At 46.8% G+C, this 18,372-nt stretch overlaps 1 protein-coding gene across 2 annotated transcripts in view; it reads left to right on the top strand.

Annotated features, from left to right (window-relative positions):
* The window catches only part of GLDN (gliomedin), a 58,307-nt gene extending 42,680 nt beyond the window's left edge, over window positions 1–15,627 (top strand). For both annotated transcript variants that reach the window (XM_069597895.1, XM_069597897.1), the window contains 6 exons: window positions 2,740–2,877; window positions 5,116–5,253; window positions 8,565–8,648; window positions 10,152–10,277; window positions 11,271–11,421; window positions 14,204–15,627. In XM_069597895.1, coding sequence (XP_069453996.1) covers window positions 2,740–2,877; window positions 5,116–5,253; window positions 8,565–8,648; window positions 10,152–10,277; window positions 11,271–11,421; window positions 14,204–14,681 — 1,115 coding nt within the window. In that variant the 3' untranslated portion in view covers window positions 14,682–15,627. The remainder of the gene's footprint in view (window positions 1–2,739; window positions 2,878–5,115; window positions 5,254–8,564; window positions 8,649–10,151; window positions 10,278–11,270; window positions 11,422–14,203) is intronic.
* Window positions 15,628–18,372: the final 2,745 nt, after the last annotated feature.

Here is an 18,372-nt window from a genome sequence, read left to right as displayed (position 1 = left end):
AATTGAGCAAATGTTTCCCTGTTTGTTGCATTTTTTAATGTGATCAACACTTTCAGGTTCTTTCATACACTGCTGTCTTCCTTGGGATGGTCTGTGTAGGCTCCCTTGAATCTAAAAGAGCTTATCACCCCCTTGGCATAGAGAAAAGGTGCTAGGAGTGCCAGTTGCACATTTTAGGGAATAATGGGCTAGGATGGCAGCGCCATCTGTGGTGTGACACAATTTATTAATAATAACCTCCCCATTGCTGCAAGGGCTTGAGAAGAGCCAGTCAGGTGGGAGTCGAGAGGTGTTCAGGGTTGGATGGGAGGTTAATCTAAATGACCTCTAAGGTGCCTTCCTATCTGAAATTCTATGATTCTCTTGGGATGGTCATATAGGAATCCTGTGTAGCTGGTAGGAAGTTGGGGGTGGGGATCAGAATTGGTTTTAAATCTGGAGGGAGGACAGTTGCAATGTCATAGAATGACAGTTAGGGAATGAGGACTGGCCAAGCTGGTGGGGAACTCAGCCAAAACCTTTAAGAAGGGGCTTGGGACTGGCAACATAATTAGAAAAAGCAATGAATCCTAAGGCAGGCTTGGGATTGGCCACATAATTAGAAAAACAATGAATCCTAAGGCCTCTTGGTTATAGAGGTTGAGAGAAACTGAAGTTTTTCACTGAAACTTGCCTCTGGCTCTTCTCTGTTGCCTGAAATCTCTGCCCCTTTGAAAAATATCTCTGTTGACTGATATCTCCAGGAGGCTCTTGTCAAAATGAACAAACGATGCCTGCAATCAGATATCATATTAATTCATCCATATTTGGCAATATCTTTGCACATAGTAAGCAATCACTTTCCCTCTTAGTATCCCTAGGTGCCCATAAGTTCTAGCAGCTTTTTAATAAATTTTCTACATAAATAATCATATCATATATAAAGACAGTTTTAATTCATCCCTCCCCAATCTGTTTGCCTCTGTTTCTTTTTCTTTGCCTTATTGTACTTTATTTAAAGTGACAAGAATAGGTACCATTGTCTTGCTCCTGATCTTAGGGGGAAAGCATTTAGTCTTTCATTATTAGGAATGTTGTTGTTGTTGCTTAGTCACTCAGTCATGTCCCACCTTTTGTGACCTGATGGACTCTAGCCCACCAGGCTCCTCTGTCCATGGCGAGAATACTGGAGTGGGTAGCCATGTCCTCTTCCTTCCCGACCTGGGGATCATACCTGAGTCTCCTACATTGGCAGGAGAATTCTTTCCTATATGAGTCAACAGGGAAGCTCTAGAGATGATGTTAGCTGTAGGTTCTTTTCATAAATTCCCTTTTTCATATTGAGGACATTTCCTTCTATTCCTAGTGTGACGAGAATTTTTATTCAAAATAGGTGTTGAATTTTATCAAATGTCTTTTCTATATCCATCAAGATGATCATGTAATTTTTTCCTTGCTTAAATTATTAATATGCTACATTACATTGACTAAATGATTCAGATTTTGAATTCTATCCTGGCAGGCAGTTAAGCTTACGGCTCAGTGTTTTTAAGGTTTGTTACGGTAGGTCCACAGCAGCCTTGACTGTGGGCTAATTTAGCCCCGCTACTAACACAAGTCTTTCCAGGGCTCTACCTCACAGCCTGCCGTTTTCTGAGATCCCTCTGCTTTGACCGGTGGGAATTAGGACCCTTCCCTGTTCAAGCTCTGAGAGCCACATAGTGAGCGGCTTTCTGTTCATTCTTTTCCCTGCCTGGTAGACTTTTCACCTTATACAGACTATTACTCTGCCAAAGACTTGAGGAAACCCCTCTGAAGTTCACCAGAGCTCTTTCTACACAATGACCTCCTCTCTCATATTCTGTCCCATGAATCCCAGCCACCTTTATCTCCCCAAACTCTACTTTTTTGTCTCCTCACCTCAGCGAAGCTGCTGTGTGGAAGCTGCTATGAGTTGGGGCATCACATGATGTGTGAGATTGGTTTCCTTTCTCCCAGCATCAGAATGCTGTGCTGCCCATTTTCCAATGCTGCGATGAGTCACTGTGTGATCTTGACTACTCCTCGTAGGACTGTAGTTCCTGTAGTGATGTCTCCCTGTGAGCAGAGACAGAAATTTTGTCCATTACCTGTTGTTCACAATATCTCCATCCCTCATAATGCTTGTCCTAAAGCAGTGTGATCTGTTTTGCTATTTTGCTTAAAAAGATTTTGCATCCAAATGTCAAAGAAAAGGGTGTTGGAGATGGAATCAAGATTTTTGCTGCTCACTTAGCAGCCTCAGTTGTGAACCCTGTAGGCCTTATTTCCAATTTCTACCAAGTGAGAGTAAGGAAAACTGACCAGCCTACAACCCCAGTATTGTGAAGGATACACCAGATAATGCAGATGACAACATCCACTGTTCAAGGGCCTAACAAAGTCCTCCAAGTGCTCAGCCCTCCCTGCTGGGGTGGGAAGGGCAGATTTCTGATGAGGCTTCCCCTTCTTTCTGCTCTCACTGTGACTGTCCCTCTTGGGGTTCACTCCTCTCTCCAACCTGTTGGCCCAGCAAAATGTCTCTAAAAAAATTCAACAGAATGACCTAGAAGTATATTCTTTCATGAATTTATACCTTGCTGCTGTCCTAAAATGATTATGAAGTGTTATGTATTTGGTTTCTGAAGCTGCTTCACTTTAAAAACATTAAAGCACAGTATTACAAAGTAGTATACCAGAATTTCCTGCACAACAGGCTCATAAATCATTTTTGTTCCTCAGGGCCACCTGGAGCCACAGGAACTCCAGGGGAAAAGGGAGACCCTGGTGAGCTGGGCTTGCCTGGAAACGAGGGCCCAGCAGGGCAGAAGGGTGACAAGGGAGACAAAGGGGATGTGTCCAATGATGTGCTCCCCACAGGTAAGGGGCTGGTGCCGTGGTCTTCTCCTGGGGCGAATGGGCCCAGAAACCATCCTGGTTTCTTGTACCAAGGCTGCTCTGGGTCATCTCTCCTTATCTGCCCTAGATGCCCATCTGTTTCTTAGCATGTTTTACAGTTCTGTGCTTTTGACAAGGAGAAAACCATGTGTAAGCCCAATGTTAGTAAGACCAAATCTGAGATCTAAGTATAAGTAGTTGAGATAAAGCACCATGCCATGGTTGGATGGATTTAGGATGAAGGAAACTTCCTTCAAATATCTGTTAAATCCAGCGCAATCCAGAACAAGAGAAGTGAGAAGTTTCAAAGGACAACAGAAAGTACAAGCTTCAGAGTTGAGCTCAGGCCATCTTCAGACCCTTATCCTAAGATTCTTAACATAGGATTGAGGCAAACATGGTTGCTGATCTTCTTTATCTGGTTTCCAGCCCAGGTTAAAAGCAGGTAATTGGTATCTGTGGCACAGCAAGCTTCAGAAAGGCAATGACATGGTGGAAAGAGTAAGTGACAGCTGATGGTCATGGAGGAGGAAGAGATAGAATTTTAAAAGCACTTTACTTTGGGGACCATTTGTACTATAAAAGCATAACTACCCTATTCGTGTGTTCAATAAGCATTTTTGAATATCAGAGAACACCATTTATGAATTAGGGACTTTGCTATAACAGCTGAAAATGGAAATATGAAAATGAGTAAGACATGATATCTGTCCTCAAAAAGCCAGGATGATAGATGTTCAGGACAGTGACCCTGAATCAGTGTCCCATCCAGCTTTCAAAATTTCTTGAGCACCTGCCATTTACCAGGTGCTATGAAAAGATCAAAGCACCCAGGAAAAATCAAATTAGGTTTAGCATGCCTTGTTCCAAAAAAGGAGGTTGTGCACAAAATATGTAAAATTTAAGAGGTGTTTCAACAGGATTTATATATATATATATGTGTGTGTGTGTGTGTGTGTGTGTGTGTTTGAATATATTTTGAAACTATAAGATCATGTTATATTTAGTTATATGGGAAATCTACACATCCAGAATATTGCACACCCCTATATTACCAAACAAATGAGGGTGACCACAAAGCATTCAGGAAAGCAGCATCTCTGAGTGTACTCCAATTCTAGAGACTAGGCCAGAGCTCAGTGTGTCCTCTGGCCAGAGGGCAGAGAAGGAAAAGGAGGGCTGGACCACATCTGCCATGATCTCTGCCTTTTCTGCTGGGGGCTTAGAACCACCCTCAGCCTCTGTGACCCCTGCTTGCCCCTTTAGTTCTAAAGCAGCTGAAAAGGCCTATTTGGTGGGGCTGGGAAGAGGCAGCTAAAGAGATCTCAGATCACCCGTCAGCCCAGGAAAGGAGTGTAGAACCACAGGGCTGAATATCCCAGACTACCGGCATCTTTACGCAACTTGCAGAGCCAAAGGCCCCTGCAAAGGGCTGCACCCACATGGCCACCAGAATCAGGTGTGTAGTGACTCTACCTGCTGATGTGTAGGGAATCCAACCATCAGCGCACTCACCCTGGTGACCTCAGTGGGTTCTCACAGGGCAGGGCAGGGAGTTTGAGAATCTGGAAATGAAGAACCAGTCTCAGAGGGATACACTGCCTGCCCAAGGTCCCAAAGCTGGACAGCCGCCCCCTGATCTCTTCCACAACATGGGGCAGTATTTCTCATGCCTGGAAGCATCCTTGGAGGTTTTAAAAACTACAGATGACCAGCTTCCCCATCATTTTGATGAAGTGATCTGGAATGGGGTCCAGGCATTATAATTGTATTTGAGCTCCTTGGGTGATTCTAATAAACAGTCAGGGTTGAGATCTCCCAACATCAGCCAACAAAAAGAGGATGAGCTAAGAAGTGAGACAGCCCTGAGTGTTGGGGGGGTGGGGCAGCTCTGCTCCAGCTGTGACCTGGGGCCAAGCCCTGAACTTCCCTGAGACCCGGGTCACCCGAGGAGCTGCTGGTACTGCCTCACAGAGTACTTGGGAGGGAAGAAGGGGAGATTTCTAAAATTCCCAGCACAGTTCCTGGCACAGAGTTGAAACTCAGCGCCTTCTGTGGGAGCTCCCTTGACCCTGTGTGAGTGAGTGCTGGAGGACCACTGTCCAGGATTTGGCCAGCCTCCCTGGAGCGGCTCCATCTCCTTTTCCCTTGTGTGGAACCCATCTCTGCTTACAGCTCTCTAATCAACTCCCACCCCTGCTTCTCTCTCTCTTTCTCCAGGTGCCAAAGGTGACCAAGGCCCACCTGGCCCACCTGGCCCACCTGGGCCCCCAGGCCCTCCAGGTCCTCCAGGTCCCCCTGGAAGCAGAAGATCCAAAGGCCCTCGGCAGCCAAACATGTTCAACGGCCAGTGCCCAGGTCACACACCCCTGCCCTAGGAAGCCACCTCTTCAGTTAACAATCCCAAGCTCCCAGGCTTCACCCAGACTTTGTGACCAGATTGTTTTAAATAAGGGGAGATTTTGCCCAAAGCGAGTATTCCCTCCCCTTCTCCACCAACCTGGGAGGCCTGAACAGCCTGCCCAGGGTAAGGACTCGTGGCAGGTTTAGAATCAGGCCTCCTGCCTCCTGCCCTCATCCCTCTTCCTTCACTTGAGCTAGTTGCTCAGTCATGTCCAACTCTTTGCAACCCCATGGACTGTACCCTGCCAGGCTCCACCATGGAATTCTCCAGGCAAGATTATTGGATGGGGTAGCTATTCCCTTCTCCAGGGAATCTTCCCAACCCAGGGATCAAACCCAGGTCTCCTATTTGGCAGGTGGATTCTCTATAAAGGCTGAGCCATCACCAGACTATTCCTCTTTCTTACCAGATCTGCCATCTCTCGAGCATGGAGGGCTTGACTGATGCTGGAGGGATGGAGATGATGGGGAAATTCAGATCGTCTAACTCCCCATAGATACCCCAGTACTGCCATCACCACCTCTAAGCTTTTCTAACAGTGCTAGTGACATTGTAGGCATAGGGCTAAGTGCTCAGTTCATTTAATTCTACACTAGCCCTAAGATATAGGAGTCGTATTCTGACCAGTTCACAGATACAAAGCTGAAACCCCAGGGAGCTACATAGTCTGTCCATGGCCACTCAGTAAGCAACAGCTGGGATTCAAACCTGTGTGCCTGCCTGTAAAGCCCCTGCTTGGAGCATTTTCCTTTCAGAGACAGAAATCCACACGTTGAGAATAAGCCAACAAAGGGCAGTTCAGTTCAGTCGCTCAGTTGTGTCCAACTTTGCAACCCCATGGACTGCAGCACGGCAGGCCTCCCTATCCATCACCAGCTCCCAGAGTTCACTCAAACTCATGTCCATTGAGTTGGTGATGCCCTCCAACCATCTCATCCTCTGTAATCCCCTTCTCCTCCCTCCCTCAATCTTTCCCAGCATCAGGGTCTTTTCATATGAGTCAGCTCTTCGCATCAGGTGGCCAAAGTATTGGAGTTTCAGCTTCATCATCAGTTCCTCCAATGAACACCCAGGACTGATCTCCTTTAGGATAAACTGGTTGGATCTCCTTGCAGTCCAAGGGACTCTCAAGAGTATTCTCCAACACCACAGTTCAAAAGCATCAATTCTTTGGCTCTCAGCTTTCTTTATGGTCCAACTCTCACATCCATACTTGACCACTGGAAAAACCATAGCCTTGACTGGATGGACCTTTGTTGGCAAAGTAATGCAAGGGCACTGATCTCTGGCCAGCCTGGATGGCTTGTTCTTCGGCCAGTTGTGACAGGGGTGGCCATGGGGTTGAGAGCTAAGAAGAAATCATGGGCCATGCTAATGAAAAGTCAATCTCAGATGCTGCTATAACTTCTCCACACAGCGATGTTCAGGGACTTATTCCCCTAACTTGGGCTATGAGGAGGCACAACTGGATGCCTGGCTTCCTGGCAAGCAGAGAAGAGGGTCCTGACTGGGGTTTCTTTCTCACTTGCTGTGGATTTCTCCACCACTTTCCTAAATACTCTTTCATTCTGTCTGGTACACTCTTCTTTCTGGAAGATGTTTGAGTGGGTGGAGGGGCACACACTCACCTGTCAGAATGGGTGACTCTGAGCTTTCAGAGATGTCACCATCATGTCCAGTAAATGGAGCCTGATTATGACCCTGCCCAGCAGTGAGCAGGCTGTTAATTCAACACCACCCTTTCCCTTAGCATCAGCCCTTTGTTCAGCTTCCCTGGGGGTGCAGGCTGAGCAGAACCATCCCCTGAGAGGAGGGGAAGTCCGACCCTGATTCTGTGGAATTCGGACTTGCCAGAGGCTCTGTCAGCAGTGAGAGGGGTGCTAGAGAGGTGCCCTCCCAGCCTAGCCTATCTGCTAAGAGGCTGGTCGGCAGGGGTTGAGCTTCAGGGTTGTGAAAACTGCTTTAAAAGAGAGGCCGTTTCCTTCTGCTCTGCCTCCTAGGAGTGAGTCCTGGTTGCCAGGCATCCAGCATCTGAGCTTGGCCCTCGCTCCTGCCCCTCCTATCCCTTTCCTTTAACCCCGTCCCACCCCCTCAGCTTCAGAAGCTGGTGGGTAAGTCCTGCACAAGTTAATGAGACTCTTTCTTCAGACTGAGAATGAGAGGGTCTCTCTGACTCTCTCTGTGCGAAGCCCAGGCCCTTAAGTGGAAACTCGGGGTGGGTGGGGGGGGACTTGAGAGGCAGGATTGTGTGTGGAGAGTCACAGCCCCGAGACCACTCTCATCCATGGCAGATGGGCTTCAGAGAGACAGGGCTCATCCAGCTAAAGGAACGTTTGAGAAGAGTCTCCCTATTTTACTGATATAGACACCTCTGTAGTTTATTCTGTGTGTTTCCCTAGTGACGGTGGAGGTGCTCCTTTCTATCTAGCAACCACAAGGTGATCGGAAACCCTCAGAATTTGCCTAGGGAAGTGGGGTCCTGGCCTTTCCCGGAAAGCCCGATTTGCTGAGACCTGCTGCCAGCCGGTCTGCGCCCTCTCATCTCCCACTGGCCACACTACCCCCGCCTTCTGGGCTGCTTCTGCCACCTGAGCCACCTCTTCACCAAAGGTCTGAGTTCAGCCCATTTGCTAAGGAAGATGAATCTATGCTTCATAGCCTCAAACCAACTATGAATCAGGTGCCCTTCAAGGGCCTGGGTCCCACAGGTCTTTGAGCAAAAAAAAAACCATGGAAAATGGGGAGGGGAAAGGGGCCCCGACCTCTCTGGTCTGGGCTGTGTCTAGGCTTCTTCTTCCTCTGCTCCCTGGCAGTTCAGGAAGACAGGGTGAAATGGGCCACCCCATCGTGAGGCTGCTCCTCATCCCCATCAACTTCCCTGAGGGTGAAAAGCCCTCCAGAAAATGCAAACTGTGATAGATTCCCACCTGCCCAGAGTGGCCAGGAACGTGTCAGTAAGCCTTCCCCCTCCTCCAGGTTGTTGAGGGTTAGGATAGCTGACTCAGGTGACATTTTCCTATTACTGACATCCTCTCGGGATTGTACAGTCTTAGCAACTATGGTCATGAAATGCTTGTTGGGAACTCACCAGGCAGAGGGGAAAAAAATGGAAGCATATGAGTTGGTGCTTAAAAGCAAGCAAGCAAAAACCAAGGATGCTTATGGAACTCGAATCTGGAATGAGGTGGCTGAAAGCACCAGTTATAAAGTCATACACATCTCACTGTGCCAACTGCATTTGCTCTGATTATCTTTGTTGTTTTAGGTGAGACGTGTGCTGTACCAAATGATGATACCTTGGTTGGAAAAACTGATGAGAAAGTCAGTGAACACCATTCCCCGCAAGCAGGTACAGAAACAAAGCATCCTGTTTATTTTTTAAATTATTTGTGTATGGGTCTTCATTGCCGTGTACCGGCTTTCTGCAGTAGCGGGGGCTGCTCTCGTTGCGGTGAAAGGACTTCTCACTGCAGCACCTTCTCTTGCTGTGGAGCACACGCTCTAGGTGCACTGGCTTCAGTAGCTGTGTTGCACAGGCTCAGTGGCTGTGGCTCGAGGGCTGCAGAGTGTGGGCTCAGTAGTTGTGGTCACGGGCTTAGTTGCTCTGCGGCATGTGGCGTCTTCCCGGACCAGGGATCAAACCTGTGTTCCCTGCATTGGCAGGCAGGTTATTACCCACTGGACCATCAGGGAAGTCCCAGAGCATCCTGTTTTAAAACTCAGAAATCAGACACCTCAAAGTCATATGGACTAAAAAAATAAAATAAGCACAATGTGCGAGTTGTGAGTCATGTTTCTTTTGTTGCAAAATGAGGACTATAGCCCAGGAGAAGGCATTTCAGGTAGCTCTGAGAAACTGCTCCAGAGCAGTAGGGGGAAAGGTCAGTATATATGTGGTTTTGGTGAAGGAGGAGTACATGCAATCAAAGTTTCTGCAAGTCACATGGAGCAGTCATCACCATGAAGGATTTGGGTACTTTTCTAGATATTTAGAAAGTGAAAGTGTTAGTCTCTCAGTCACGTCTGACTCTGTGTGACCCCACTTACTGTAGCCAGCCAGGCTCCTCTGTCCATGGAATTCTCAGGCAGGAATACTGGAGTGGATTACCATTTCCTTCTCCAGGGGATCTCTCTACCCAGGGATTGAACCCAGGTCTCCCACATGGCAGGCAGATTCTTTACTGTCTGAGCCACCATATGAACGTGACTTCAGTTCAGTTCAGTTCAGTTCAGTTACTCAGTCATGTCTGACTCTTTGTGACCCCATGGAATGCACCATGCCAGGCTTCCCTGACCATCGCCAACACCCAGAGTTTACTCAAACCCATGCCCATTGAGTCGGTGATGCCAGCCAACCATCTCATCCTCTGTCGTCCCCTTTTCCTCCTGCCTTTGATCTTTCCCAGCATCAGGATCTTTTCCATTGAGTTAGTTCTTCATATCAGGTGGCCAGAGTATTGGAACTTCAGCTTCAGCATCAGTCCTTCCAATGAATATTCAGGACTGATTTCCTTTAGGATGGACTGGATGGATCTCCTTGCAGTCCAAGGGACTCTTCTCCAACATCACAGTTCAAAAGCATCAATTCTTCAGCCTGCGCTCATAAAATCAGCTCCTGAAGATATCTCTGAAGACCTGTTCTACCAGTCCCCCACTCCTGCCTCCACTGAGGACAGAGTGCCTCATTTCTGCTCTCCACCCTTAGCTCCTTTCAGGGGATGTGGAAAGTCAGTAGCTGCATCAGCACATGATTTAATCCTTGTAGAGGTAGGTGGCAAGTGCCAATGGCAACTGCCAGTTTGTAGGTGACAGTCATAACTGGGAGGTGAGTAACTTTCTCTTCTTTTGATAGAATCCATGATCACATCCATTGGAAATCCAATACAAGTGTTGAAAGTTAAAGAGACATTTGGGACTTGGATAAGAGAGTCTGCTAACAAGAGCGATGAACGCATCTGGGTGACTGAACATTTCTCAGGTGCTTTTACTTGGCAGATAATCCATATCTCTGTTGTAATTTTATCTTTCCTCTGTTGCCTCCCTTCAGGCTTATCCTGTTTCTGTGTCTGAAACTTGCTCACTGGTGTAACAGAATTGCTTTTTTATAATTTTAGAAAGCCCAAATGAGTGGGCAGAATGCTCTTTTCAGTTGAGCACACTGGTGACAAGCCTCACAGTTCAGATAATAGGGACATGACCAGGGTACCTCCACTGTAGCTTTTTGGCAAAGTGTCCGGGAGGAAACAAATAGCATCCTGACTGATAAACCCTTTATGAACCCTGAAACCGTAATGAAGAAGAAATGCCAGAGACATTTTTGCACAGGCTCTCTTTCTTTAAAGAAATCCTTTTGGCCACTTTTCTCAGGTACTGCAGTATCTGAGAGCCCAGGGGAGTGGGTGAGGTACCATCTCGAAGGTCTACTGCACCACACTGTCCCAAACAGATGTGGTTAGGAATTGCAGTGGCCCCAAGCCGGAAGAGGGCTGGCCATGCCTACTAGTCAGAGCAACAGCTCAGACATGCTACTTTGGTTTCATCCAAGCACACTCATCGGCTGGCAGTAACTGTTCAGATGACCAGCTGAAAGGGAATCTGTGACTCTAAAGGGAAGAGCAAGGCCATTGAGGCACCATGGCCCCCTTGGAGTGCAGTGGTGGGAGGTGACCGCACAGGTGCTCTTCACAATGCAGGCCTGTGGCAGTCTGACAGAAAAGTTGATGAAATTGTAGGGGAGGGCATGGTACCGTTTTCCTGGGAGGAGCAAAGGCAACTCTGGTTACTGTGTTCAAAATATTGTTCAGGAATCCATGGAAGAGAATTGGCCTTGGGGTTTGGGAGCCTGGGATCTTGAAACTGGACAAGGACCCTTTCAGGACATCTGAGTCTCACCTTCTGTCCTTTTACCCCTCCCCCCCCCCCCGACTCACCTCCGAGCTGTGACTGCCTTTCCCTGATTTCCCTCCTACAGGCATCAGGGTGAAGGAATTCGAAGACCAGCCCTCACTGCTGAACGGCAGTTACACGCTCATCCACCTCCCGTACTATTTCCACGGCTGTGGGCACACTGTTCACAATAACTCTCTCTACTACCACAAGGGAGGCTCCAACACCATAGTGAGGTGAGTCCTTCAGGGCCCCGCTGCCCCTCCTCACCCATCCCAGCCAGCACCTACTGTGCGTGGCGCTTTAGTCACACTTCAGCTACTTAAGGGAAGGGACTGTGGTTCTACCCTCTTTATGTTCCTGGGGCCTGGCACACAGCCAGAGGTCAGTCAGGGTTTGCTGACTGAGTGAACCGCAGGCCACAAGGAGTGAGCCCCCATTGCATTTATTGCTGGTCTGGAACCAAGTGTAAGTTTAGGGCCAGAGAGAAGGAGGCTGGGAGTGATGAGGGGGTCGGGGGCGGGGGTGGGGGCACGCAGAAGCTTTCTTACCCTTTAGGAAAGAAAGCAGAATCCAGGCCTCCCTCTGGCAGGAAGGTGTCACACCCCCAAATCAGTTTTGTTCTGAAAACCATTGGGTGTGAAGAATTTCGTGTCACAGCTGAGATCTCTGAGGACTAGAGACTGCAAGGCCTTCAGGTGGTTCTGTCATCCTGACAGAGCCCTCACCAAGCCGCCTCCACACACCCTCCATTTTCCCATGGGCAGGAGAGGTGGCCACGCAGGTAGTCGGGGCCCAGGACAGTGGCCCAGGCTTCCTGGCTCCGCACAAGAATTGCTAAAGGTTGTCTGCATGGCTCAAGAAGAAATCAAGTCCTGGGCTTTAGAAGCAGATGTCATCTTGGGCAAATCAAGGGAGCAGTGAACTCAGTCAAGTTCCAACCCTCCCACCTACTTATTTGTGACCTCAGAGAAGAGACACCACTTCCCGTAATTTCTGTGTCCTCACTACAAATGGAAAGATGGATGAGAACCTCTGCAGCCCTCCAACTGTACTCCCATTGGAAATGACAATTCCAGTGTTATGAAAGCTGTGGTCCTCATCATTCCAAACAAGAGACCTGTATCTTGAGGGAGGACTGGATTCCCAAATGGGCATGGGCTTGCTAGTACATCATGTGGTCAAACCAACCACGTCAGACACCCATGTCAGCTGTGGCTGGAGGCACCCCCTCCTGTGCCTCTGCACCACCTCCCCCCCTGGGTTCCCTCACCACCTCAGCACCTCCTGGCTACCTCATCTAGACAGAATCTTGCGCTAAAAGAAAAAGATAACTGACCCGCCACCCATTCAGAAGCCCTCTCTCCCCACACACTGCTTTCTGTGACGTTTGTTCCCATTCAGTCCCGTGGCTCCCTGCATGTGAACATGTGCCAAGTCACTTCAGTCGTGTCCGACTCTTTGCGACCCCATGGACTGTAGCCCACCAGCCTCCTCTGTCCATGGGATTCTCTAGGCAAGAATACGGAGTGGATTGCCATTCTCTCCTCCAGGGGATCTTCCCAGCCCAGCAATCCAACACACATCTCTTTTGTCTCCTGCATTGGCAGGCAGGGTCTTTACCACTAGGAAGCCTTGTGGCTGCCATATATAGAGCCACCCAGGTGGCACAGTGGTAAAGAATCCACCTGCCAAACAGGCTCAATCAAAGCTGTTCAATCTACGGGAAGATTCCCTGTAGAAGGGAATGGCTACCCACTCCAGTATTCTTTCCTGGGCGATCCCTTGGACAGAGGAGCCTGGCAGGCTACACTGCATGGGATCACAAAAGGGTCACACATGACTGAGCAACTGAGAGCAGTTACGTGGGGTATTCTGGGGTAAATGAGGCCCAGAGGAAGATTGGCCACCCTAAGAAAGAGTGGCTTCTAATGACACTAAGCTTGTGTGAGGTTAGAACAACTATACTGGGGCCCTGCTCTAGTGCCTGGCTACAATCTGGGAGGAGAATCAGAGGCAGACTGGAATTAGACCATTTTTTGCTGGAAGAGACGAGCCTCTTCAAGAAAAGCAACTGTTAAGTGCCAGTATCAGACAGGGACCCAGTGGCAGTCCTGAATCCCTGGCATTCAGAGGAAGGGAGCCCTGAGAGCAGAGATGGGCATGAAAGACCTTCTCAAGCCCTCACTCTTATCTAGTTTCTTTTCAAATTTACTTCAGGATTTCTTAACTGGTTTCAAGCTTGCTGTAGTCCAGTGCAGACCCGCAGCTTCGCGCCTGTCACAGTTCTGCTGCTGCTCAATGGCGCCCTCTGGTGTTTTTCTTTTCTTTTAACCTTGAGTCCCTGAATTTTCATTCCTGAAGCTGAATCAAAATCCACTTTGCTATGATGTAGGTTTGGAGTCTGCCAGATCAAACAGCCTCCAGGAGCTGAGGGGCATGGGGTTTCACGCCATCACTTCATTGATCTCCTTGTTTACCAAAGAAAGAAAAGTGACTTCACAGCCATGACTTGGCTCCTTCACTTCTCAGCTGCTGACTTCCTTCATTGAGCCTGCTGTGAAATTTTTATCTTAAAACTCCAGCGTGGAGTAGAGGAATCACCCCAAACGTGGAGATCAAAAGCCTGAGTTTAAACTGCTTATCTGTATTCCTGAGCTGGTCACATCTCCTTTTCTCATTAGTAAAATGAAATGACAGACTAGATTATCTTTTAAGGCCCCTTGCAGCTTTGAGGGGGCATATCAGGAGGTCAGCAGACACCTGAGGATTCAGGAAGTGAGGACTTTTACCAGGGTCACATGGTTAGTAGGTGGACACTGAGATGCAGTCACCAGCCTCTGCATCCGCACTGCTCACGGTGCTGCAGATGTAATAGCAGAATGAGCGCAACCTGCAACTTACTAGAAAGGCAGAATCCCAGGCCCCACCCTAGGTGAACAGAGGAGCCTAAAAACCACGCTTGTCCATAAAAATGGTGTCTCATATCTACTTTTTTTTTTTTTTTACACATTTCAGGTTTGAATTTGGCAAAGAAACATCCCAAACTCTGAAGCTTGAAAATGCCTTGTATTTTGATCGAAAATACCTCTTTGCGAATTCCAAGACATACTTCAATTTAGCTGTAGATGAAAAGGGCCTTTGGATTATCTATGCTTCCAGTGCGGACGGCTCAAGCATCCTTGTTGCACAGCTGGAGGAGAGGACCTTCTCCGTGGTGCAGCACATCAACACTACATACCCCAAGTCCAAGGCTGGCAATGCCTTCATCACCCGAGGGATCCTCTATGTCACTGACACCAAAGATACGAGGATAACGTTTGCCTTTGATCTGTTAGGAGGGAAACAGATCAATGCAAACTTTGCTCTAAGAACTTCACAGTCTGTTCTTGCCATGTTATCATACAATATGAGAGACCAGCATTTGTATTCTTGGGAAGATGGCCATTTAATGCTTTATCCTGTGCAATTTCTGTCAGCTGCGTTACACCAGTGATAGGAAGCCTTCTATTCCCCTCAGTAAATTTCAGCTGTCCTCTGGTACCATGTGTGTCCCAATAGGAAACTTGTCTTTAAGGGCGGTCAGGTAATTAGCTGTCATAATCGCACGACATGGGCACTTATGTGGTGTTTCCCCTTTAATTCTGATTCTGTAGGGGGAAATAACAGACTGGAACTCAAAGATGGCTGGCATTTGGTAATTGCTTCACAAACTAGCTGGGCAAGTTACCTCTGCCTCTTTAGGTCTTGTTTTTCCCACTGGTAATATGAAAGGGCTGGCTAAGCTGATTGGTAAGATTTCCTTACCTGTAGGGAATTCTGTGATTCCTAGCTGTTGCTGCTCTCGCAACTTTTATGTATTTGGTTTTGGATTTTGTTTTTGGCTTTTAGCCATGGTTGAGCAGATTTACCTCTGAGTTGATCAGCCTGGTGGCCTGAGCAATAAATTCCTTAGTGCCGACTTATGTTTATTGTTTTGGAAGTTGCACTGACCCTTTAAGGCTGTTGAGGTACCTTATTATCCCTAACTTATTACCTTTCTCTGCATCTTCACCTGCCACCAGAGCGTCAAAGTGGGCATCATCCTTAGCTCCTGATTACCCCACCAAAATTAGCCAAAGCCAGGAATAGCTGCCTGCATTGAAGCAGAAACAGGCGCTTCTGGATTCCTGTCAATTTCTGACCATGCCGACCTGCAGCTGGGCTCGTAAACATTGAATCTGCAGGTCTTGCAGGGTCTTTCTGCCCTAGATCTGGATCTGCTCTCAGAGCAAACAATGTGCAAGTGGACATTAATCCAGCGAGAACCTTGAGAGGCACTTTGCAGTTTTCAGAAGAAAGGTGCCATTCGTGGGTATTATCTAGAACAGGGATGGGCAAACTGTGACCCTTGGGCCAAAGGCAGCCCATCGTTTCTGTAAATAAAGTTTTATTCAACACAATCAGAGGCATTTGCGTATTATCACAGTCACCGGCGTATTATAGGCTGTGACTACTTTTGCTGTATACTGGCAGTGTTGAATCACTCTAAGAAAGTTGAGTAACAGCTCCCCAAACCTAAAACATTTATTTTCTGGCCCTTTACAGCAGTAGTTTGCCAACCCCTGATCTAGAATAGTAAAGTGAGCCTGATTCTTAGAAGGGCTTATTCACCTGAGCCTGTTTGTTATATTTTTTTTTGTTTCAGACTAAAAAGTGGTCATTTATATGCTTTGAGTTTATAGTAAAGCGCAAGGGTGAGAACAGCATAAAATTAAGTGTGTCCCCCAAAAGAGCAGTTAATGAACTGTTCTTACCCTAACGTAGTTTTTCCTTTTAATATATGTTATCTGGCTTTTTTTCTCCTTGTGACTTTTTAAAAAATTTTAATTGGTGGACAATTGCTTTATAACTACCCAAATATAGTTTTAAAGAATGTGATCTGGCCCCTTTGGATGCCAGGAGAAAATCCAGTTTAACTTGCTCCTAGTTCAGTTCAGTCGCTCAGTTGTGTTTACTCTTTGCAACCCCATGAACCGCAGCACGCCAGGCTTCCCTGTCCATCACTAACTCCCAGAGCTCACTCAAACTCAGGTCCATCGAGTCGGTGATGCCATCCAGCCATCTCATCCTCTGTCGTCCCCTTCTCCTCCCGCCTTCAATCTTTCCCAGCATCAGAGTCTTTTCTAAGGAGTCAGTTCTTAACATCAGGTGGCCAAAGAATTGGAGCTTCAGCTTCAGCATCAGTCCTTCCAATGAATATTCAGGACTGATCTCCTTTAGGATGGACTGGTTGGATCTCCTTGCAGTCCAAGGGACTCTCAAGAGTCTTCTCTTACACCACAGTTCAAAAGCATCAATTCTTTGGCACTCAGCTTTCTTTATAGTCCAACTCTCTCATCCATACATGACTACTGGGAAAACCATAGCTTTGACTAGATGGACCTTTGTTGGCAAAGTAATGTCTCTGCTTTTTAGAATGCTGTCTAGGTTGGTCATAGATTTTCTTCCAAGGAGCAAGCGTCTTTTAATTTCATGGCTGCAGTCACCATGATTTTGGAGCCCAAGAAAATAAAGTCTCTCACTGTTTGCATTGCTTACCCATCTATTTGCCATGACGTGATGGGACCGGATGCCATGATCTTAATTTTTTGAATGTTGAGTTTTAAGTCAGCTTTTTCACTCTCCTCTTTCACTTTCATCAAGAGGCTTTTTAGTTCTTCTTTGCTTTCTGCCATAAGGGTGGTGTCATCTGCATATCTGAGGTTATTGATATTTCTCCCGGTAATCTTGATTCCAGCTTGTGCTTCATCCAGCCCAGCATTTCGTGTGATGTACTCTGCATATAAGTTAAATAAGCAGGGTGACAATATACAGGCTTGATGTACCCCTTTCCCAGTTTGGAACCAGACTGTTGTTCCATGTCCAGTTCTAACTATTGCTTCCTGACCTGCATACAGGTTTCTCAAGAGGCAGGTCAGGTGGTCTGGTATTCCCATCTGTTGAAGAATTTTTCAGTTTATTGTGATCCACACAGTCAAAGGCTTTGGCATAGTCAATAAAGCAGAAATAGATGTTTTTCTGGAACTTTCTTGCTTTTTCTGTGTTACAGCAGATTTTTCAGTTTGATCTCTGGTTCCTCTGCCTTTTCTAAATCCAGCTTGAACATCTGGAAGTTCACAGTTCACGTACTGTTGAAGCCTGGCTTGAAGAATTTTGAGCATTACCTTGCTAAAGTGTGAGACGAGTGCAATTGTGCAGTAGTTTGAACATTCTTTGGTGCTGCCTTTCTTTGGGATTGGAATGAAAACTGACCTTTTCATTGGAAGGAAAACAGGCCTCAGGAGTCCTATGGCCACTGCTGAGTTTTCCAAATTTGCTGGCATATTGAATGCAGGACTCTAACATCATCATCTTTTAGGGTTTGAAATAGCTCACCTGGAATTCCATCACCTTCACTAGCTTTGTGATGATGCTTCCTAAGGCCCACTTGACTTCATACTACAGGATGTCTGGTTCTAGGTGAGTGATCACACCATCGTGACTGAGGTCCAGGCAGGGCCACCGAGAGTAGAGAGGAGTCCTGGGGTCCTACGGTCAGGAAAGAGACCTAGGGAAATACTTATGTAAAGATTTTTCAGCAATTTGCCCTCACTGAGTACATGTATGTGTTAGGGGGGAGCTTCTGAAACTTTTTCACTGGAGCATCATTGATTCTCAGTGGCCCTGAGTCCTGGTTTTATACCATATTAGTGGAAGCATTTTAAAACTCAGGGAATGTGCAGATTGAAACATTTGAGTCTCCACACCCCCTGAATAAACCTAGGCAGCTATGAGGGAATTTGTTGTTGCTGTGTTCTCAAAATAATGGGTATTTGAAACTTTTCCCCCACTTTTTAATTAGATTGGTTGTGTCATGTCATCACAGCTTTTTAAAAAAATGTCCTCTTCAGATTCATGTTTTATAACAAAGTAAAATAGAGTTTCATGTTCAAGATCAATGCGTTTAATATGTGCTACTCTTCTTTTAAAGTATTTAAAAATATATGTTGGCTGTTTCTGGACACAGGGGACCTGAATATGTATATAATTTCATAGTGATGATTATAATAGTAATATACACAATACTAACTGTACATTTAGTAACAACCAAAAGAGGTTAGTTATTGAATTAGCCCATATTTCTTTTAGAAAAAGTTTTAGAAACC

This window comes from Ovis canadensis, chromosome 7, assembly GCF_042477335.2.
Source record: "Ovis canadensis isolate MfBH-ARS-UI-01 breed Bighorn chromosome 7, ARS-UI_OviCan_v2, whole genome shotgun sequence".
Taxonomy (NCBI): domain Eukaryota; kingdom Metazoa; phylum Chordata; class Mammalia; order Artiodactyla; family Bovidae; genus Ovis; species Ovis canadensis.
Note: the sequence above shows the minus strand (reverse complement) of the source record. Positions and strands in the feature narration are given on the sequence as shown.